The sequence below is a fragment of the Thermobia domestica genome, chromosome 3 (assembly GCF_964235325.1).
Source record: "Thermobia domestica chromosome 3, izTheDome1.hap1.1, whole genome shotgun sequence".
NCBI classification, from domain to species: Eukaryota; Metazoa; Arthropoda; class Insecta; order Zygentoma; family Lepismatidae; genus Thermobia; species Thermobia domestica.
Window position 1 is genome coordinate 34,596,655 of NC_137456.1, and position 23,902 is coordinate 34,620,556.

Consider the following 23,902-nt stretch of genomic DNA (forward strand, 5'->3'; position numbering starts at 1 on the left):
ATCACAACCTCTAAACCAAAAATCCCAATTCAATGACGTCATATCCGGGCCAAGGTACTTCTGTCACATTCGCACCAGCGTGCATAGCCCCTGAATAAGCATAAGCAAAATTTCAATAGGTGATGCAATCCTGGGCCAAAGCATTCCTGATCAATTCGCATTAACACTATGGTCCACGGTGGCCCCAAATTGGATAATCAATTGTTCGTCAGGTCACCCCAGTACCTGCCTCATGCTGGAAAATTGTCTCAGCTGTAGATATGGGCTCAAATGCTGGAGAAATTGAGGATGTTCCCCCAATATTGGAACTGGTGGACTTCCCCAATAACATCTCTGTTTCCCTTATCCTCCCAGCATTGTTTTGAACTTCATAAATATTTTGAACATCGCTTAATAAAGGATTATGGGAACGGTCTTATGGGGAGAGTAAGAGAAAGATGGAAAGAGGGGTTCCAAGAATTAGAAGAAACATTTCTAGCAGACTCAAATACGCGTATTAATACTTGCTCCCCAGGAAAAAATATCTGTTACGGCGCTGCCTAAATACGTAATGAATTTGTATAAAATACAAACAGCGTACGAGTCGGTAAAATTACTGTAAAAGAGGAAGGGCAAGGAGCAATGGGTATGTATATAACATTTTGTTTATCGCTTTCTTCTGCATGGAGTACGGCCTAGACTAGTATATTCGATTCAAAATGCGAATTCTTCGCCCGAATTCGCACTCTTCCGTAGGCGCAACGGGAACAATATTGACAATGATAGCTGTACGAAAAGGAAAGAAAGAAATAAAAAACTAATGCGAAAGTAAAAATGTTTTGTTATTGTATGTTAGTGATCGTTTCTTTCGCTTATATTTTAAAATAATGAGTTCTAGGAATCCTGTAAAATAATAAAAGTCATCATTTCTTGTAGCTGAATTAAGATGTGGGGTAAAATAGATAACCTAAAATATCACTTAATTATTAACACTGCAGATTAATTCGAATACTAAAGTATCCGAGTCTTTTCTGTCTGCTCTGCAGCTTGCTTGCATTACAGCCAACTTTAGCAAAGGAAGTCTGTTGCTTTTTCGGGCTGGAGGCAAGGAAATGAGAGATAATCGTGTCATTCTTCATTATTTGTGATATTTTCATGATGGAGATTGAGCGGAATATTAAACAACACTTTTTCTTCTGAAATTAAACTGTGAAAGAATTAGTACAGCACAAAGTAACAAATGCGAATACAACAAGAAATCGAATTATTTTTCGTAGTACTCGGGGTATTTCTTGAGAGAATAGAATTCACTGTATTCGATTCAACCAACCACTATTCAGAATCTGACAACACTGATTCAGGCACGTTGAAGGAAACAACGAAGGCCTTCAAACATTTGGTTTCAAAGAGCAATTATGCTGTATTTTATTAAAATCTGATTGTATGTTTGAATGCAAGTATAAAGTTACTTCTGTGAACTTCTTGTAAGTCATTTCATTAACATTGGCAGTATAAAATAAAATGAAAATATCAAGTACAGTTGCAAATTCGTACGTATTAAATGTAAAGTCATAATGGCTAGTGAGGCATCTGTTAAGTTGGAATTTTTGTGCAAAGAAGAAATTGATTATGGGTTCGCTCACGAAGATTCACTCGAACGGAAAGGGTGTACATACGAACTGATGACTGATAGCAAAGAATTAATATTATCTACAACTGAAGAAGAGCAAACAATGGAGAAGGATGTAGCTTTGTATTCTCCGGATGTGAAATTAAACATTGATGCGCTGAAATCAGAATTTGCAGTAAAAGGTCATGCATTTGAAAATAATATGGAAACACGAAGAAAAGTAGAGGTTGAACTGACCTCTCCGTCGTACTCTGATGACTATAAACAATTAACGGCAAGTGGTTCAAATTCAGTTGGGCAAGAAAGGTAATGTTAAATTTTATATATAGTAATTGGTTCAGAATGATAATCCAGTCACATAGGTTGGGACACTTTATAGTGAAAAGCAATGGTTCGCGAGAAATAGGAGTGGGAGATAGGCCTACGTCAAACCTAAGTTAATAATTACAGTTTGGGAGTGGAACGACAGACGTACTCTAGTTGTACGCAAAGACACTCGTGAGTAACGCCATACCGGTACAAATATCATGTAGCTCGTATCTCAATGAAGTAATGATTACTATTGATTACACATTTTTCACGAACTCTTGGTAATATTTGAATTATGGGTGACTTGTGATTATGTTTCATATCTAAAGACTTGTGATAAAGAAAAGGTATTACTTAAGGGGATCCGAAAATTTCCGAAATGCAAACGTAATATTTGTTATAGTGGATTTTTTTTTTTTTTAATAAATCAATAACTGACTCTTGTGAGTTTGCACACAGTTCATTTCAAATATGTCCAGCCACACTTTTCCAAAGAACTTCCAAAGAAAGCAAACCGTAACACAAGAGATAATTATATCTGCAAACTGTAGATTTGCCAAAAATAGGTGCCGATTTATTGTAAGAACCCATACATAAATACTTTCCATATGTAATTCTTTTTCAGAAACTCGACCTTTTGTGTTTTCAACAATCGTTTCTGGAGAGTGGACTTGCATTCCTTCATACAGCTTCATTTGATGGAATGCTCCTGTGTACATACACGAGAATGGTTGTTATACAGAAGGCACTAACCAACTTTTGCGTGGTGACCGCTAGAAACTTAAGTGCTATTTAAATTAGAGCAGAAGCGCAACATATCGGCCACAGAGCAAGCGATTGATGCGTCGGTTGTGTACAGGCGTGTCACCAAACTTCAATGTGAATATAAACGAATATAGCACAAAACAATATTTGGCTTAAAGTTACTTACCTTTTGGTGTTGAATTATGTATTTGTATACTCGTAAATACGTTATAGGTAACATTCAAATACGTTTTCTTTGCTTATACATGTGTGTATCGGAATAACACGGCTACTAAGATATGTTTCACAATTATGTGGATCCCTTAAGACTGGACACTTCTGTAGTTGCGGTACATTTACTTTAGATACTTCTCTTCCTTTCACTTACAATGGTTACTAGGTACTTTGTCGGGAAATCCGTGTATAACAGGTCCAACCTTTATAAGTAATTTTTACGTGGGTAGGTATCTGAGCGAAAAGAACACAAATATCTACTTGTAGTCTATTAAATATTATTTCGGATTTGTTGCATAAATTATACAGTAAATCTGCCCCAGTTAATGCTAGCGCCTTTGTTTCCTCTGGTATAAAAATTCACGCCGTAGAGTTTGAATACTTCAAAGTAGTTTATCGAACACAGCATAGTTTAGATGAAATCGTAGGATATATCGACGGGTTACTGTCAAGGAAATGTATCTAAAAAAAATGGTTTTTTTTTGAGATACTAATATTTCCGACATTATAAAAGCTCGAATGTTCCTCTGTGTAAAAGATTATAAGTCAACCATTACTTGTAAAAAATAGTTGATCAAAAAAAAAAAAAGCATTGTGAATTATCGAAAACTAAAATCAAATATATATATATATAAATTCTTTTCGCAATTATGAAAACAAATCTTTTGTAGATACATACCTGTGACACTAAGGCGTCGATATATAAAATTTTTATTTACTTTAAATGGAGGGAAGAAAGCATCAAAATAGAAAACATGGGTGAAAATTTACTGCCTTTCTCTTATGTATATAAATATATCTATATATCTAATCAATCACATTAGAGAGATAAAAATCAGTTTGTAAACTGATTTCCAAAAACAACATACACATCTAACTTAGAATGAGAAGAAGGGCACTATTAAGGTGGGAGATTCCTAGGGTTTCGAAAGAGCGGAGATGTGAAAATTATCTACTCGAATCCGACACTATTAGTGTCGAATCCGTAGTCTTAAAGGTGACTTAGTTGATGGCAGACTCAATAACACTAAGCCCACGCTAATTCAAGAATAATTCTCATTTTGCATAGAACTTGCCTATTCATATTTATTTTCCTCATTTATAATAATAGTAATGATAATATTAATGATTAATATAAATCAATCGTAATTGTATTTGAGTACGTACAGAGAACGCAGAAACAAAGCTCTTACTTATTCTCAATATTTTATTTCAAAATATTGTGCATAATCATTATTTTTCATGCAAGTGCTGCTGTTTGAACTGCTGCATGATGAAATCCAAGTTTGTGCAGTATTACAAAAATAATTTCCTTAAAACTATCTGGTATCCACGCTACAAAGCGGAATTTTCGAACTTTTCAGTTGAAATTATGAAGTTAGAAGCACGAGACATTCTAAATTTGCTGTATACATTTTCTCAGCAATCCAATGTAAAATTTCAAAATGGCTGTTATTTATTTTCAAATCATCAGTGAATAGAAAATTGTTGCAAATTTTGACAATAACAATCTTAAAACAGAAATCACATTTTAACACTTTTACCCCCAAAACATTGAAATATCTGAAAAAAAAAAAAACCAAAAACACCTTATTAAGGCGAAAAATTCCAGCGAAATCCTGGCCTGTTTTTTTTAACAAAACTATTTTTTTAAACCCTAATATTTTTACACTTTTCCAGATTCCAGAAAATAATAATTATTTTATTCATCAAGTGCCGATAACATAATTTCAAACGAAACACTTCCACGTTAGTTTCCCAGAGCGGCGTATATAAGAGGTCAAATTTTAGAGTAAGTGAAAAATAAAAGGTATTAATAACTTTTCGTTGGTGGTATCTGCGGTCAGTTTTACATGTTTTATATTCCAGAAAATAGAAAAAATTTATTTCACTCACCTAACCGTGATAACATAACTTCAAATTGTATCCTTTGCGTTGAGAGGAAGAAAAGCTACAATAGCCAATTCCAAGTTCCACAACATTTCAAATAGAATGACTGGTAACATTCGTAACATGATCCGGACTTGTACTTTTTAATTGCAATCATTCTACTTCAAAGTGCGGAATGTGTAATTTGAGATCTCGTCGTTTTTCGTAGATAAGTGTAGTAAATTACTACTTTTACTTCCCGAAATTTAGAGAATTGGGAGAATGTCCCCACCTATAAGCAACGAAGAAAATTACATTTGTTCTATTACAAACATATTCCGAATTTTAATCTCTTAGTTGCGGCTCAAAGGAACCTATCGTGGAAGTATGAATTTTGCGTCATGCTAACTCTACTGACAAGCAATGAGAAAATTCTCGATCGTTGTATTTTAACTTGTTTGAAACTTGGCAATCTGAACGGCAAGTCTCTGCTTCTAACTGCGGATTTCACAATATCAGATCGTGTTATTTCTGCCACAAGTGACATAAATTGAGATCATATTTTGAAAATTTAGAACAACAAAAATATCCCTAAGTACAAGCAGTGAGAATACATTTCCAACTTGAACCAGCTGCTTTATTACGAATATTTTTGCTTCTAACTGCGGAGAATGTTACCTCAGGTCAGGTGGGTGAATAAATCAAACTTTGCATTTTGTAGAAATGTTTCTTCTGTGCTTTATTGGAAAGCAGCTTGTAAAATCAAGGATTTTTATTTCATTTCTGTCCTTTAGATTATAATAATATTCAAATATTGTATATATTTGTATTTTATTATACTCGACTGATACTTGTTTTCATTTCATGTAGTAGTGTATTATAATGTTATTTTTGTTAAAAATTTTCTGTTTGTTGTGAACTATTCTCAACCGATACCCTTAAGAATTGCGGCCTGCTAGGTTTGATATATATCATCAGTAACATCACCAACGCAAGATTTTCATAGGTATGTATTTCTGCCACCCTTATACAACAAAGGTAGCTAGTTTTTCAAGCTACTAATTAACTATATGATGTAATTTGTATATCTTTAACTAATGAATGAAATTTTTTTTTTTTTGGTTAAAGAATAAAACTATATAGGCGGATTTGTAGGTGAGAAACGATAAGAGAATATTATGAAACATAATCCTATTAAAAGTAGGTGAATACAATCCTTGGTTGCTTTGGTTTTATTTTGGATATATCCAGTAGAGAATTTCATTTTTCTGAGGCCATGAGCCTTCGTGTTCAGCTAATAGCAGGGTTAATGTACTTTGTATATTACCGAATGTATACGAAGGTCTAACGTAGACGAGTATATTGAATTTTCTTCAGTGTTTCACATATCCTTCTATAATTGTAGAGTGAAAATTATAGCAGAACTTCAAATGGAGGTCAGGTCTGTTGCAAATATTTAACTCGTTTAGGTATTCATTCATACTTTCGTGAACGTATGCACAATAAGTTCTTCGTCTGCTTGTAGCCAGCGAAACATGCATCTGCTCGCGAGGGTGACACCTCTGCAACAGTATGCCCAAAAAAACAATGCTTAACTTCATGTTCTTAATTTGACAGGTAACTACAGCCGGGGTGGGTTTATGTGTAAGTTTATTGTACTTTGATTAACGATCTTTGCATGTTCTCAATCTTACTTTTTGTTGGAACGAAATATTGACCATTTAAAGACACATTTCTACTAAGAAAATGTAATTTAACTAATATATATATATATATATATATATATATATATATATATATATATATATATATATATAGATAGATAGATAGATAGATAGATAGATAGATAGATGTAAATGAAATGTGTACTTTCTTCTGAATGCATTGGTGAAGGCAGAGCAAAAGATATTTTGTAAATTTTTATTTTAAATGAGGACTTCTTTTTCGGAGTTGTAATGACTTATAAACGTTGAGTGTTCATCACAACATTAGGAATATTGTATCACAATTTTTACTTCCTCAATCAAATTAAGTAGATATACTAAAAAAAAATTGTCCAGAAAGTGTTCTCGCGTGAACATTGTTCTGTAATAGTTTGGGAACGAAACAGGTAATATGAACGGGAATTACGCACGAAGAAATTGTTAAATAACATGTTTTTATCATTAAGTTGAATATTTCACATAAGTAAACGGGAAATTGCAATATTCTGATAAAAATGATGACAATACTATGTTTGTCTGAAAAAAATTATTAAGCCTTATGCCAGATGACCTTCTGCAGTTTTAGACGTTACACAAGTTAGAATATCGAAACTAGTCCATAAGATGCATGGGATCACAGTTTAATAGGATTTCATAACATTCGCATGAAAACGTAGATTTCCTAAAATTTCTTGTATTGTAGCAAAGCTGCGATCACTGAACTGCATCAGATGATGCGTGCTGGAGGTTTGTACAATCGATATTATTACGAGGGCACGTCGGAAAGTAATGTCAATGTTGTTATTTTTTAAAAAAAAAAAGTTAACAAGTACCAAAACTAGACAATGCGCAAACGAACTTACATATTTGTTCTACTTTTCTACATTGTCACCAAGTTTCTCAACACATTTCTACCACCGTGGTACTAATTTCAAAATGCTCTGTTCATAGCAGTCCGCTTCAGTTCCGCATCCGTCGCAAAGTTTTGACCTGCCTGGAATTTCTTCCTGTGACCAAAGAGATGAAAGTCCGACAATGCCAGGTCCGGACTGTACGAAACACCTCCCATCCAAATTTGTTGAGTTTTTCACGGATAGGAGCATCAACGTGTGGACGGGCAATAATGAAAATATTTTATCTGTACAGCATTAATGTTACGGCATTTGTTACGAAAGGCGAAGGGCACGACGCAATTTAACCAAAGTTTTCATGTAGGCTGGAACATTTACACTGGTTCCCTCCTCAGGAAAATCCACCAATAACACAACAAGCATGTCCCAGAACACTGTCACAAACAGTTCCCCCGCAGATTGATTCAGCTTGAACTGTTTTCATAGTGGGGAATCAGCATGTTTCGACTCCGTAGAGGTCAGCTTGGTTTCGGGCGTGTAGCAATACACTCACGACTCACCAGTAGTGACGATTCCTTACAGAAAGTCATGCCGTTCTGTGGCGTAGCGCGTTAGGTGTTCCAAACTTGTCATCGTTCGCTGTCCCTTTTAGCTATCAGGTTCTTAGTAACCCAGCAAGGACTAACTTTAAGGAATTGCAACGTTTCGTGAACAATTTCGTACACCACATAATAGGAAATGTTGAACTTCTGGGAGAACGTTCGCAGGTACACACGCCTGTCGTTCAAAATTTCTGCCTCAATGACGCGGATACTTACTCTTAGAATTAAGTTTACACTATATATGTATTTGTGCTGCTTATTAGTTCCTGTTATTTAAGCTGGATTAAATTTAAATGAAATATATTTTTTATGTTGGTGAAACCTAATATGAAATGCTGCTTTTTGTCTTTGTATGTCAAATTTTGGCATTATATCAAATATACCGTATTACAGTGTTCATCATTTCATTATTTGAAAATTCCAGATAATATATAAGAAATGTGTCCAAAAGTATGGGTATCGGTAACGGTAGTGTCGGCCTCTTCAGTATTGGCATCGGATATCTGTGAAAAAGTGGTATCGGTTCATCCCTACAATACATACAAATACAAGGACGCGAGCGAGTAATATTATGGGAACAATTTTCCCATATGTACGAAATATAGCAATGAACTGGCGAAGTTGTTTCAGAATGTTTCCAGTTATTTCTTGCTGGCGAGACACTGGATAAAATCATACACAAGACGAACAAATTCATAGACAGTGCGTCCCAAAACTATAGTATAAAGAATAAGAAAAAAATAAAAGATATATCATTATTAGAATTGAAAGATTGATTTGTCCTTTGTATATAGCTGATCCTTACAGAGCAAACAAAGTAAATTTAAATGATTTGTGAGCGAGAAATTTTATAGGAAAGGGTATATTTTGGGTTACAATGACTGCAACGCTCCTGGTTCTCACACACTTGTCTGTATTTCGACGACAAATATACAACAGCTGAGGGATAAACTTGCATACGTAAGAATCTTTTAAATTTTTGTTTAGTAGTGTAAAGTACTTAACCCTCTCGAAGATAATGCACCAATAGACAAGAAACTCATAGATTGGTGTCCCTTTCTGCAATATGTACCCAACAAAGCAGACAATTTTTTGCAATTAGAATTTTTTCTCTTCTAAATTGAAGAATCTTCCCTTCGCAAAACCTTGCAACATATGGTGATAAACAACCTGATCCACCGCTCATGACCAGCAATTCTCCGGAATCTATGCTAAAGCGAAGGCGTCACCAATAACATGTTCTGGATGAATCGCCATGGTAGTTAATGGTACACTAACATGCCGCTGGTCAACTAACTATTGATAGATCATAACCTAACCTTACTTAATACAATAACTAAAAACAAGAGAGAGATATCAGCTGCGCTAACTGAAAATACACAACAAAGAGTGAACAGAAGTGTCTTTCGTTTCGCCAAATATATGACGTTTGTTTCATACTATCCCCCAAAAATAACATTGCATCTGTTTTCTACTATGCATCATAACAAGAGGTTTGACAAAACAATAGGTGACCTTTAAAAATCACAAAAGATCACCACATATGTGTGGTACTTATACTGTGGATTGAATTTGTGGCACGTACTATGTTTTTAGAAACTAGTTATTAACATTTTACCGTATGTTACATTGCGTTCAACACTTGTGGCGTCAAATCTCGTCGAGGAAAATCGTTTAGTCAAATGATAAATTCGGCAACATAGTGTTAACACATATAGCTCAGAAACTTCGAAGTGTGAGAGAAAGTATTTAGTCTAAAGTTAAATTTGGCAATGCATATGTTAAGAGTTACAAGTGATACACATAACTTGTGCCAAGACGATAGGAAGAATATTAATGAAAGATGAAAATTTTTCACGCAAGTAGCACATAAAGGTAACATGCATTGATGTGAGGAATGTGTGAAGGGACTTATTGTAAAGTCAGTTTCGAAAGATCCATTTTAAGATAAAGGAGCTGGTAACTGGAAAGCAATATAAGTATAAACCACATATTTATACGTGTTCCGTAAAATTTCCTATGTATGCAGCAGTTTGTTCATGTTGTCTCTACTCTGGCTTTTCTTGTCAAAGGCTTCGTCATAGAATGTGAGCATGCGAATTACTTCTGGGGAAGCTATTAGCAAACGGCCTAGCGTCTCTGGGTTTTCAGTGGTGCCACTTGTATCTCCATTTACTTTGAGATAGCATTCTGCTGTTCGTGAGCGTGCTCCAGAGTAATGCGGAAAAGGGTTTTTGGGTCTTCCTTGACACAAGTTTAACTTCCCGAAATGGAACCGGACGTCTATGTTTCTCTTTTCCAATAAAAGCATAATTATGGGGGAATTATACCAAAACTGAAACTGAACTGTTCTTATAGATTCAAATGGCTAAAAGATAATCTGAAATTTACTTTTCAGTAGCTTTATTATAAAGTCATTTTCAGTCTAACACACTCTGGTGCACGACCCACTGTTATCCACTCTGACACACCAGGCCCTACTATAAACGTTTGGCCAAAGAAAAGAATGGTACTTTTTCATAACAGATATATTTGAGTTGAATTATATGTCGTGAAAGGAAGTTTTAACACAAATTATACAGAATAACTATAGTGCGCTACTGTACGTGGAAACATTTCAACTCAGAAGCCATAATACCTAGAGAAGTAAAATTAGGACAAAAATAATCCAGTCAACTACAGCAATTTGAATACATTTTAAATTGCTCTGTTCCTGAGATGCTTTCGTTGTTTTCCATACGAAATACATGAATTTTTAACATTTAACCAAATAAGCGGAATTCAACTGAGCTTAAGGCAAATAAATACTTTTCTGGAATTCTCGATACTTCCAGTGGCTATCTTATAAAACGAATATTTCCCAATATCTCGAGTACTTCTTGGAATGTTTTAAGTAAACTAAAATAAAGTTCGCTCGTATTTAACTTGTAATAACGATTTTGAATATTTTTCGAGGAGAGGCCTACTTTGCTGCTCCATCTTTCGAAGTAGATACTCCACTATATATCGGGTATTTCTTAGAGTATTTTAGTGCAATGAAGCAGTAGTAGTATTGGAAATAATAATAGTAATAGCAAATTGGTCTTTTTTCCCGTTGTACCGGCTTTGTCTCCGAAAGAACACAGGGTTGCTTATGTCCAAGTTAGTCCGTGATTTTTCACTCGAGAAACGTGGACAAGATATTCGCCATCATATTCTTTCTACCTCCAAATTCATTTGAAATATAAAAGGCGGAGTGGGGAATCAATGCATTCTTACATGTTGATACGAGTGAACGCAGTACTGTATAAAGTATTCAACTAATTTGCTCTGCATGTGCAAATGATGTAAGCTCAATCTAACACGTGGACATTCCTATTTGCTTACTCTTCTTTCATAATAAAAATAATTTTAAGTGGGTCCCTTTATTTTCGAGATAATTAGTTCCCAAAGTTACACTAGCTGATTCCACTTTGTTGTCCAAAGATTTACGTCATTGGAACTGTCACTAATAAGGTTAGCCTACTTGAAAACTTTGGAATTAATTCCGTCATTTTGGACATTTTACTTGTATTTGTACCAACTTGTCGATGCCAAACAAACTTGAATTTAAAGGCATTAAGAACTAAATATTCATCTCAGTGAGACTGAAAATTATGGATTTCACAGTAATATCAGTCTTTTTCGATCATTTTTGTTCGTTACTATTTTTTTACTCTTATTTTCAATGCTGAGACGACGTACATCACAGCATCAGAAATATCGGTCTTTTTCGATCATTTTTGTTCGTTACTGTTTTCTTACTCTTATGTCCAATGCTGAGACCACGTAAATCACAACATCAGAAATGCCACTATTTATCTTCGCGACCTTTAAACTATTATTTGACGGTAGTATTCGTCGTTTTCAGTGTTACATGGCATATACTTTCATCCCCCTCTTAACTCCTAAGCGCAGGAGGATAACTTTGGTTTTAAATGCCATCCGAAATGTCTGTTGATTTTAGCGCTCCCGTTAACTATAAATTCGACAACAATACCGGGTCTAGATTATTTTACATTTTCCTCCCCCGAAACTAGTGGTAAGGATGCACACCAAAATAGGCTTTTTTTCCATGTTAAAATTTATATGCGTACTAAATTTGGTTGAAATCGCTCGAAGAGTTCAAGAGTTATGATGGAACATCCGCATGTATTGTATAGATAGATAAAATAAAATTCAAAAGTATAAATGCTTTTTTACGTAAGCTAACAGCATAAACCCTTTATCGCGTAATATAGGAGTAACTAAGGAATATAAATATTTTCGGAGTCATCATTCTTGTTATTCTTGTCGTGTTCAAACAAATATATATTTATATATCATTTTTAATATGAGGCTATGAGGTTGACCCTCAGAGAGACACTATAGGTCTCGGCAGTATTTTGATGCTTTACAAACCATTTGCTCATTCAATATTTGTTTGAAGGGCCTATTTCCACTACGGGCCAAAATAGAGGCGAAAGACGGGTACTCAGATATAACTTATTCTATAAGTAATTATAGTCTTTTGTTTGATTGTATGATTTAAATAAAAATAACCCAACGTCGTATATATTACCCAGAACTCAGAACATCTGTTCTCTCTCTCTCTGTCGCAATGAACGACAAATTTTCCTGCTATGTTTCCTCTTCCTCTTATGTGGAGTTGTTCTAAAAACATTCCTTTTAGTTCTCATAATTCTCCAACAGAAGAATGGTGTTGGAAACGCTACAAAACAATAGGCGTATAAATACGATATTGTCAAGAGATCTTTGTAGTTTATTTTCATTAATTTAAAATATTTTTCATTTTTATTTTCTGTTGTAGAAATCTCAGAAATTATTTGTTTTGGGTGTGGTATGTGTAATGTCAGAAAACAGTCTGCAAACGTGAATGGTGTAAATTGTCTGAAATGATGTTATATCAATATGGGCATTTTGTAATTTTTTGTGCCGTTATGTATTTAGCGTTGTAACACCAACACATGGCAATGGACAGTTTTATTGAAGTTATATGGAATGCAAAGTGCTGACATGACGCTCCATTTTAAGAGGGATTGGTTAACGAAGGTTTCTTCAGAGAAATCTTATACGCAGGTGTTCTAATGATTTTGACCCGAATTTTGGAAGCCACTTGGTTGCATAAATACTTGAGTCTATTTGGTCAGGAAAGGAGATAGCAGGAAGAATAGAGCAAATAGGATCCACTAGTTAATTCACGAAACTTAGAAAACAAGTTGAAAGTAGTGTCTTCGACAAGTGACAGTTATCAACAAATGAGCCTACAGTCTTGAATACATTATAATCATCGTTATGTGATTCAAGTATACATGAAGTTATTACAAATAGACTGGTGTTAATTGTGAATATTCCAAAGATTGCGGCATTTTATACAGTGGAACTTTTGAGATTTGGTGGTCATCACTGGCGAAAATCCCTGGGGTGAGTGGGACATATCCCCTCAAATATTGATACTGGGGGATTGCCCCTCTGAATAATATGATTTCAAATGTGTTTTTGGCGAGAAATGTCATGATTTGTTTTGGATTACCACAAAGATGGAATTGATATCCACTAGTGAGCCTCAAAACTGCCCGTCTCCCAATGACAAAGTTAACTCTGCTCCCTAAATCTCGACAGCTTTTTGTTTCAAGTTCATAAATATTTTGAACATCGCTTAAAGATAAGATTTTGGAAGTCTAACCCCCCCCCCGAATGCTGAAGGCAGATTTGCGCCGCTGGTGTTCATCGTCATCAGTGTTGCAAGTATGATACCGTTCACCTTTTTCGTCTTTTACATTGAGAACTATTCATACACTTGGAGTCGCTCGAAATCACACTATATACCTTAAATATGATACAAAATACATGACATCTATTGTTATAGAACTTTCTGTTATTGGCATCTACGGTTCTATTTTGCCGACTCAAAACAGTGGTGGAGAATCCTTAAAAGTATCTCATAAGCATCTCATAGGTGCAATTTTTAAATGATTAGTAAGATAGATAATTTAGGAAATACCTTGGGCTAATGCCAACAATATGGGTTGACTCTAAGTGTTCTATCAGATATAATGCTATATTTCAGAGAGAATTTAAAGGAGCACCAACCCAGGTTGACATAGCGGCGACGCTGCGAGTTTTACTCGTTTATTACGATCCCAAAACTTCCAAATATTTGACAAGTGTCGAATGACATTTTGAAATACTAAATATGGCTTACGCCTATAATACAGCTTAATTTTAAAAAAATAAAAACTTTTAAAAATTTGTAGATTTCATGTTATTCAATTGTCAAGTAATTCCCACTCGGCCTCCCTCCCTGATTAGGTTGCGTAATAACATTTGATACAATTAAGATATAAAGTTATATGTAACGGTAAATTAGTGTTAAGTAAATTTTGGGTTAAGTATTTAAGGTTTTATGTATTCAATGTCATGAAAGAGAAGATCGTATTAACTAGTGCACAGAAAACATTAGAGGGAGTTGATATAGGAATAGATAACATTTTTAAAATTGCTACACATCCTAGAGTAAGGAAACATAAGAAACAAGAAAGGCCGAATAATCAAATAGAAGAAATTAATAATTGTTTAGAACAGAATATAGAGGAATTAGAAAAATCACAGTTTAAATTAGATAGTTCTGAAGAAGTCCCACCGGTAACGGTAGATTTTACTAAAATTAATAATAATAAGTTACAAATAAAACAAAAGGTGTAAACATGGCGGAATCTAAAAGGAAAGTTGCTGTAAGTGTGTTTACAGATATTTGTAGGCCTCCGTGTTTTAAGATAAAAAAAAATAATGACATTGTTTTAGCTTTTGCTGAGTTTAGTGATGCATGAGGAATTTCAGGCTACGATCAGGGAAAACGAAAAGCATTATTAACATCAGTGTTCAAAGGCACAAGTAGACGATGGGTTATATTGTTATTAAAAGGAAAGATTTAGACAACACTAGTCATAAGGATTTACAAAAGGAATTAATTGACTAATTCCCAAGTTCCAATTTTAATTTAGATTCAGAAGATAGAATTGGGGATATATTACAGAAAGAGAACGAACCGATACTTAACTTTGAATATGATATTTTAACCCTAGCTGAACGGTTAGATGACAGGATATAAGATAAGAAGAAAATCGGTTTAATTGCATCAGGCTTGTTACTAGAGAAAAATTAGGCACAAATACGTATGCGAGGTTCGATGAATTTCTAGAAGATTTGCAGAAGATAGAGGAAAACAAGTTCAAAATTAAAAGAAAACAGAAAAGAGAAGAAGTCGAAAAGAAAGTCACAGTTAGAGATTTAATAAAGAAATTGACGGCTCAAGACAGTGAAAATAATGAATTAGAATTAGGGAAATTGTTGTGTAAAAAAGATAGTATGTACAAAGGAGAGAAAGAAATTAAAGAAGAACCCGTAAGCATGTCCCAGACAGCTAAATTAGAAAAGAAGTTAGATGGTTTGCGAGTTTCGTTAGCTAGTAAAAATGAAAGTCAAAACAAATCTAATGAGGAGTCACAACAATATCAGAATGGAAATTATAGGAACGATAGACAGAAACAATTTCGAGGAATTAATTATAGGAATCAAGGTAATAGAGGGAACTATAATGATAGTAATTACAGAGAAAAGTATGGAATCAGAGGTAATTTTGGAAGAAGAGAGAATTAAAATCGAAACAAAGGTTTAGGTCATGGTAGATTTCATACAAGTCTTAGAAGGAATTGGCAGTATAACAATTCTGGTAATACATTCCAAATGGTAGATAAATGCTTTAGCACTGCATTAGAAGAAAAAAATAGCTTAAAGTTATACTAATAAAACAATTCATTACGAGCAACTACATAATTTATACCGTTTACGTACCATTTGCCTACCATGTACGGGTGTCGGGTGGAAAGGTTACGCAATCAGAACGGAAGAACATAGGAACGCTTTCAAAATTTTAATTATAAACTCAATCACAAGTGATTTGAAGTGGGGCAGGAGCAGTTGTTCCTACTTGAATTTGAGTGATACAAATATTTTAATTAGTTATATACTAATGTACTAATAAAAAATTTGAAACTGCTACATCGATGGGAAATCTTGACCTCCCACCCCCAAACAAAATTTCCAATTACGCTGCTTTCGCTATATATATAGTGAAAGCGATCGATATTAGTGTCGAATTGACTGTTCTCATTGTTGCAGATAATAACTACAACTCCGATAGCGTTAAGATCCAAATTCAGCTCTCATCGTACAGCTCCTTTGCATATATAACCTCAATAGGATTTTAGCATAGAATTTGTCTCATCAGTTTATCCCATATGGAAGGGACAAAGCCTTGAACTTTTGATGGCTTCTTCTTTTCTATATGCCCAAAATTTCTGCCAATGGGCATGAAAGATGTCCTGGAATGGAGAAGTATAAATAAATACTCTGAAAACGGACTTACAATATATCGGCCAAGAAGATTCAGCCGAAACGCAAATGCAGTCCAAGAGGCCCTGGTGTCGAAATAGACGTGGAATAAGATTGTTCCGTTGGATCTACACCTGTACCTGATGCGGAAGGTGTACCCTCACTATAGAAGGTGTAGCTGCTACATGTAGCTCCTAATACCCTCACATAAATGAAGTCACAAGAAGCGGTATATTCAGAGCCATTCTCTCCAATTAAACATTGACTTGGACATCGTTACTCGAATCTTCGTCGGCGTCAGCCATCTTTTCACTCTGTAGTAAGCCCTGTGGGAGAAAAGCAGCAGCGCCGCTCGTAGAGCAGACGCGAAACGAATTTGACTTAACAATATTTGCTCCTAAATATGAACTTAACAACTTCTCTTCTGAAAATCACACTTTCTTCCTAAGGGCAGGTATGTGGTTTGAACGATTTAATGCCGCCTGATTCCTTTAATACTTAACAATGATGTAGACCTGTATTGCAGGTATTTATCGTGCACTTAACATTTCTTCTAAAACTTAACAACTTCTGATTCTGAGTGCGTCGATTATATAATCTGTCAAATCATTTTGAAAATCTTACATTTTGTACTAGATTTGTGAGTCTCACAACTTTTAAGTCTTTTCGTAATTTTCTTCATTGCAATTGGCAAAAACATTTATGAGGTGTGTTTTGCAAGTAAACTGCTTACATTCAGCACATCGGATAGTGGTTCTGTGTCCGTGTTTTGTTACATATCTGACATTGTCCAGCCCTCCGGTTGACATGTTCTGGCGGCATTGCCACTGGGACACCAATTGACTGTTTTCGTCAGTCTGTAATTCCTCTTCGAACAGATGTATTCTGCAGTCTTCTATGCATCGCCTCGTGTTGTCTTCCGTTAATGTAAAAAGTAAGAATTATCTTGTTACAGTTGGTGAATACCAGAGTAGATACAACTTCGTAGATTATGTATGAGTATACTCCGCAATTGTTCAAACTTGCGTAGAAAATTCAAGGGAGCCATTTTCTTATCTTTCTTCTACATGAGTACTGAACAGGCATTTGCTTGAATATATCAAAATGTCTGCCATTAAATATCTTCCAGAAAGTCTGCCCCATTTTCACTTTCATACATTTCCACCGATTCATCCGGCTAACAGGAACGTTCATTTCACTATTTCTTTCCCTTCTCAACATTCCCTTCTCCTTCATCCCAGCTGTCATAATCGTTTGACGTATAATTAAAGATTTCATTTCATTTTGATGAAAACGGGACAATAATTGAAAGTTCACTTCTGATACACAAGGTCAATTGTGCGATCCCAGATTGCTCAAATCGAGCTTTGTGGTAGACAAACACCGTGTGCGTGGCTGGCTTCGAGGTTCTTCCATTTTATTCATTCCACCATTTTCTTTATATCTCATTACTGTCTGGTTTAGCCTTGTTGGCTTAGCCGTGGGACATAAATGTTAGATTTCATTTCATTTTCATATCAAAATGAAAACGGTAACATAACGAAACGCGGCTTTCTAGAAACAATACAGCGTCTAGTTGCAACATATAATGTATACCCACAGCAATGTACCAGATCCAGACGTTGTTTATATTTACTATTATTTCCGGTTTCTCATATTTTTGAACTGTTAATCCCATAAAACAAAAACGGTAACGCAAGACGAAAAACTTTTCTGCGAAGGATTCAACATCTCAATACAATATATAATGACTATCGTCAACAATCTCGAGGTAGGAAGTGGGGCCGTCGTGGCTCAGTTGTAGAGTGTTCCCCTCTGGTGCATGGGATTGTTGGTTCAAACTCAGGCAAATTGAACTTTGTGGGAGAAAAACAACTTGTGCGTAGTATTTCTCGGTATTCTTCCTTTCCTCCCACTTCCTTCATTCCACCATTGCTTTTATTTCTCATCATAAATGTCGCTTTAGTCTAGCTGGAAGAACCGTAGGATATAGAGCTAAAGAATTTCAAAATTTCAAGTTATTCACATTTACAGTTACGTCCAATTAGAGAACTTTCTTTTAAGAGGAAAAACGCTTTATTGTGTGAACTTGCGGCTTCTTGTGATAGAGACGGCATTCAAAAAATATGTTTATTTCCTCCGTCGAAATTCAATTCACACTGAAATTGATTAGAATTACCCACATGTGGTTTCAACAATTATTCTCACAGAACAAACACGATAATAGATGCCGAGAAGTCTTTCCTTCAAAGGTTTTAACGTTCGAAGGCAACATGACTATTTACAGCACTATACGAGAACCGTAAGTCTTAGATTTACCATTGCAGCCTGAAAACTGATTTCCGTATAGTGAAAACGTAAAGAGATAGGGGTGTGTTCTTTTGTAGTCGAGTTAGCTTGCCAAGAAAATGTTCCATCTTTCCCGTTTATGTTCTGTTGAAAGAAGAAGTTGTTAAAATGACTGGTTTCCGGCTTCAAGTTGTATTGACATAAAACGAAAATTGTAACAATTAGCTTGGAATTATTTTATTTACGAAGATTTCAGAGTCTCAAGACAACTTAGCATAACTATCGACAACACTTAAGCAAACCTGAAAGTGGTTCACACATACTATTATTACCAGTTTCGATATTCATTTCTATAGAACAACAACGATAAAAATATGGCAGACAAGCTGGATGTTAACTTTAAGTACAGAGAAATATTTAGCTGCCTGTTTATAGCTGTTTTTAATACAGAAATGTTCAATACACTTGTGCATGTGACCGTTTTTTTTTTACATAATAAGCTTATGTGTTAAATTTTCTTTATGTAATAATAGAGACACAATTGATGATAATTTTTGACGTACATTTCTAAGCCTCCTTTTCTCCTTTTGATACCAATTTCAATTAAAGTAACATGACAACACTCACTTGAAGGTAGGCACTCAACATATTAGGTAATTTATTTCAAATATTTGAACTGCCTTTTTTTTTAATAATCAAATCTGTTTCTTTCAATTTCTTAATATTCAGAGTGCAGCATCTGAAATGATTAGCCATTTCTCAAAATATTTAGTTTGGGAAGTGTCTTTTTCTTAGAGATATATATCGATAGACAACAGGTTCGCAATGGGATTTAAAATTTGTCTCAGAGCATTCAAATAATTTCAGAAATACTAATACAGATTAGTATACTGCTTGAAATAACGTATTTTCTGGAAAGTTTTAAAAATATTTGTAGCGTTATCTTATTTCTTCGTTATGTGTAATTGGAAAAGTGCTTGGTTAGCTTAATTGCAAAAATCCCTCGCAATTACTAAATTTTCTACCACAAAAATTAATGATAAAAAACGTAAGCACTTACAGTGACTGGATGCCACGATTTTAACCTATAATAATCATATCTTAATTCCATAGTGTAACATATGTACCTCGGTATGTATTTGAAATTAATCTGGTTACTGATGTATAAATGTAGATACAATTTGAGATAGTAAAGAGAAGGACATCCTCGTCTGTGGAGAATAGAAATGATACTAAAACATCTCAATAGTTTATATTTCCTTATATTTACTAGATCTCATGTAATGGGACACTAATATGAAACGTCAGTTTATCAATATTTTTTATTGTATTTTTCAAGCAAGCTTCTGTATTTCTTTGATGTTTGGTATATGTAGCTGGATTTTCACTTTCTTTTTTACTCATTTTTTTTCATGGTTCATGAACATATTCTCTGCACTGAACCGTGTATATTTATTAGACAAAAGAAAACAATTTCTCATTCAGATGAGGAATCTCAGGCTTTCAAGGAGTTTAAAAGGATTTACTCAACCCCATTTAGGAAGACATACGTTAACACATGAAAGTGCTCAATATTATACTTACCTAAATATCAAAAAGGTGGTTTGCGGATATTCAACTTCGACTAGTCACATGCTAATACATACTGGTGACGAATCTCACAGATGCCAAGAGTGTGCGAGGAGATTCAATAAGCGTACAAATTTAGCGACACATATGATCATGCATTCAGATAATAGAAACCGGATGTGCCAAGTGTGTGGGATGATACTTGGTCGACGTTCGCAACTAGCTAGTCACATGTTAATACATACGGGAGAAAAGCTTCACAAATGCCAAGAGTGTGGAAAGGGATTTATTCAACGTTCCAGTTTTGCTAATCACATGTTAATAGATACAAATGTAAATCCTTACACATGTGAAATGTGCGGAAAGAAATTTGGTCGACGTTTCAATCTAGCTAGACACATTTTAATACATTCAGGTGAAAGATCTCACAAATGCCAAGAGTGTGGGAAGGGGTTTACCGGACGTTCCGATATAGCTAGACATATGTTAATACATACAGGGAAAAGCCTCACAAATGCCAAGAGTGTGGTAGGGGATTTAAGCAAAGTTCAAGTTTAGTTACACATATGTTTGCACATACACGTGAGAAATTTTACACTTGTGAAGTATGCGGGAAGAATTTTAGTCTACGGTCCAATTTAGCTAAACACACGTTAATACATACAGGTGAAAAACTTCACACTTGTGAAGTATGCGGGAAGAGTTGTAGTCAACGATCCAATTTAGCCACACACATGTTAATACATACAAGTGAAAAGCCTCACAAATGCAAAGAGTGTGGCATGGCATTCACTGGACGTTCCGATTTGGCTAGACATATGTTAATACATACAGGTGAACAGTCTCACAAATGCCTAGAGTGTGGTAAGGGATTTATTCAACGTTCCAGTTTAGCTAATCACATGTTAACACATACAGGTGAAAAACATCACACATGTGAAGTATGCAGGAAGAAATTGGGTCTACGTTGCAATTTAGCGAGACACATTTTAATACATACAGGTGAAAGGCCTCACAAATGCCAGGAATGTGGGAAGGGATTTACTGGACGTTCCGATTTAACTAGACATATGTTAATACATACGGGTGAAAAGCCTCACAAATGCCAAGAGTGTGGAAGAGCATTTAGTCAAAGTTCAAGTTTAGCTACACATATGCTTGTACATACACGTGAAAAACTTTACACTTGTGAAGTATGCGGGAAGAATTTTAGTCTACATTCCAATTTACCCAAACACATGTTAATACATACAGGAAAAAAGCCTCACAAATGCCAAGAGTTTGAGAATTGATTTAGTAGTCGTTCCGTTCTAGCTAAACACGAGTAATTTCTAAACTGCTAAGGGAACTGGGTCAAAGACATCTTTTGTAGTGTCCGAGTCAAAGTAAAAGCGTGCCCGAATTTTTTATATACTTCTTACACTTTTGTCATTTGACAGTAAATCTGTAAAAATGAAAGCTTGCCTCTTGATTCCTCTGGTATAGAAATTCACAAAGTACAGTTTGAATCCTTTAAAGTAGTTGTATCGAAAACAGCATACTTTGGAACAAATCGTAGCCTTTATATAAATGTTTGGTTGGAAGTTTCAAGTGGGCAGAAGGAAGCATCAAAGAAGTAAGGTTGGTTCAATTTTTTTAAATACTCTCATATATATTTAGATTAGTTAATGATTATGAAACCAAACACAGTTTGAAGCTTTCTTGCGCCCACTGGAAAACGTGAAGTATATTAGTATTTATTTGCATATATTGTTATAGCAGACCTTTCCCATCATGCCGAACGACTTCCAATTTACAAAATTCATTTTTTATTTTGTGGTCAATTTGAAGGCATTTCCTTATACTACCAATAAGAAAACCATATACATCATATTACGAATCAGTCATTATGGAACAATTTCATGTGTTACACGCAGCAGAAGTACCAATCTTTGAAAGTTTCATTTACAACATTTTTTTTTTTTAATTGATTTTGTGAGTAATGGTGCATTCAGTATAGAGGTACAATAAGATTCTTCCTCTCTCTATCTCTCTCTCTCACTCTGTGCATGTGTGTGTGTTTCTAGTTTCCTTCGTAAGCTTCTGGATATTACCAGGTATACTTCCGTGTGTACATATGATAGCGTGTGTGTGTTGCGAAGATATATGAAGTATTAAGTGGTATCGCGTAGTGCAGCTTATCAATTATTCGTACGTACATACCTGCGACCATTACTTCATACGATAACTTTGAAAGAATGCGAATTTTTTAATTCTGCTTTTTGCAGTAATTAAGTAGATTGATTCCTCTCAAGGGAGTTTGTTAAGGGAGGTGATTCACCGAATGGAAATGGTAGAAATGAGTCCTTTCTGATTTTAACGTTGATCACTATACAGCGGAAATGATAATATATAGCAAGAAGCAGTTTTCGGCAATCGATAAAGGGTGTCAAGGATAACTTTCAGCTTCATCTTTAAGATCCTGGTAAAACCGCAAGAGATAGGAATTAATTATGATTTCTAACTTCAATTTAATCTACATAGTGAGATAAGAAGAACCTGTTTTAAGAATAAATTTAGCATTGTGGGAATAAATATCTTCTCTTTTTAGATTCTAATCAAATCGGAAGTAGCAATACTCAACTAGTTCCCATTTTAGTGTTGATTTCAACAGATTTAAACGATACTAAATACCGAAAAGCGGTCTTCTGAAATCAATTAAGTGTTCCAACAATATGTTCTATCTCGACTCTAATCTTTCCACTAAAACTTGACGCGGCGCAAATCAATCGCTTCCGGTTATAAAATTGAGCGTTATAGAATGGATAGCGAGAAGGCCTTTTAGATAATTCATTAAGTGCCCAAAGATTATATTTCATCTCAGCAGTAATCCCTTTACTCAAATCGGAAGTGAAAAAAATTTACTAGAACTTCTGGTTCCCAAACCACTTCAGAAAATATAACATGATCCTCTTGAAGATTTTTTTTATTATTAGGATCACGTAGTAAAAGTCGTAACATCGTAATTTTAGTAGGTACGTACACCGATGTCTAAAATTATTATCGCATGTCTATAAATATGTTGTAAGAATATAATTTGATAATTAATTTCCCCGGTGCTTTTTATAATGTTAGTATATGTATAATTGGCAAAGGGATACATGTGGCAAATTTCATGTCAATAGAGCAGTAAATAAGAAATATAAAACGAAAATTAAACTTTATTGTACATTTAGCAACATTTTGTTTTACTCATTCTAATTTCCTTATTTATAATGAATGTCCAATGAAATTTACGACAAATATGTATTTCCCGATTATACACATAGTATCAGTATTAGAAGTACCCTGCATAATTACTATCAAATTATATTCTTACAAGAAGACAGTTTTATATTTGCGATAATCATTTTGGACATGAGTGTACATTCATACGTCCATTACTTCGAACTATAACATTTGAAAGCATGCGAATTTTCTAATTGTTTTTTGCAATAGGTATATAATGTGAGTTCATAATAGAAGTGATACGACAAACAAAATAGTAGACAAAACAAAAACGGTAGTGGATACCGAAAATCTGTTCTCGGTAAAAGATTATGCGTTTCAAGGGAATCTGTCATCTTATTCTTAACATTCTAGTAGAAGTGGAAAGGGTAGAGATGAGCCATTTCCGGATTTAGCATTCATTACTATAGAGTAAAAACGAGAAGATGTTTTCGGGAATCAATT

At 34.6% G+C, this 23,902-nt stretch overlaps 1 protein-coding gene across 1 annotated transcript; it reads left to right on the top strand.

Annotated features, from left to right (window-relative positions):
- The first annotated feature begins 1,319 nt into the window (after positions 1-1,319).
- On the top strand, positions 1,320-22,167 carry LOC145680269 (uncharacterized). Its single transcript, XM_081750615.1, has 2 exons — positions 1,320-1,915; positions 20,082-22,167. The coding sequence occupies exons 1-2, from the start codon at positions 1,554-1,556 to the stop codon at positions 20,182-20,184; spliced, it is 465 nt and encodes a 154-aa protein (XP_081606741.1). The 5' UTR covers positions 1,320-1,553; the 3' UTR covers positions 20,185-22,167.
- Positions 22,168-23,902: the final 1,735 nt, after the last annotated feature.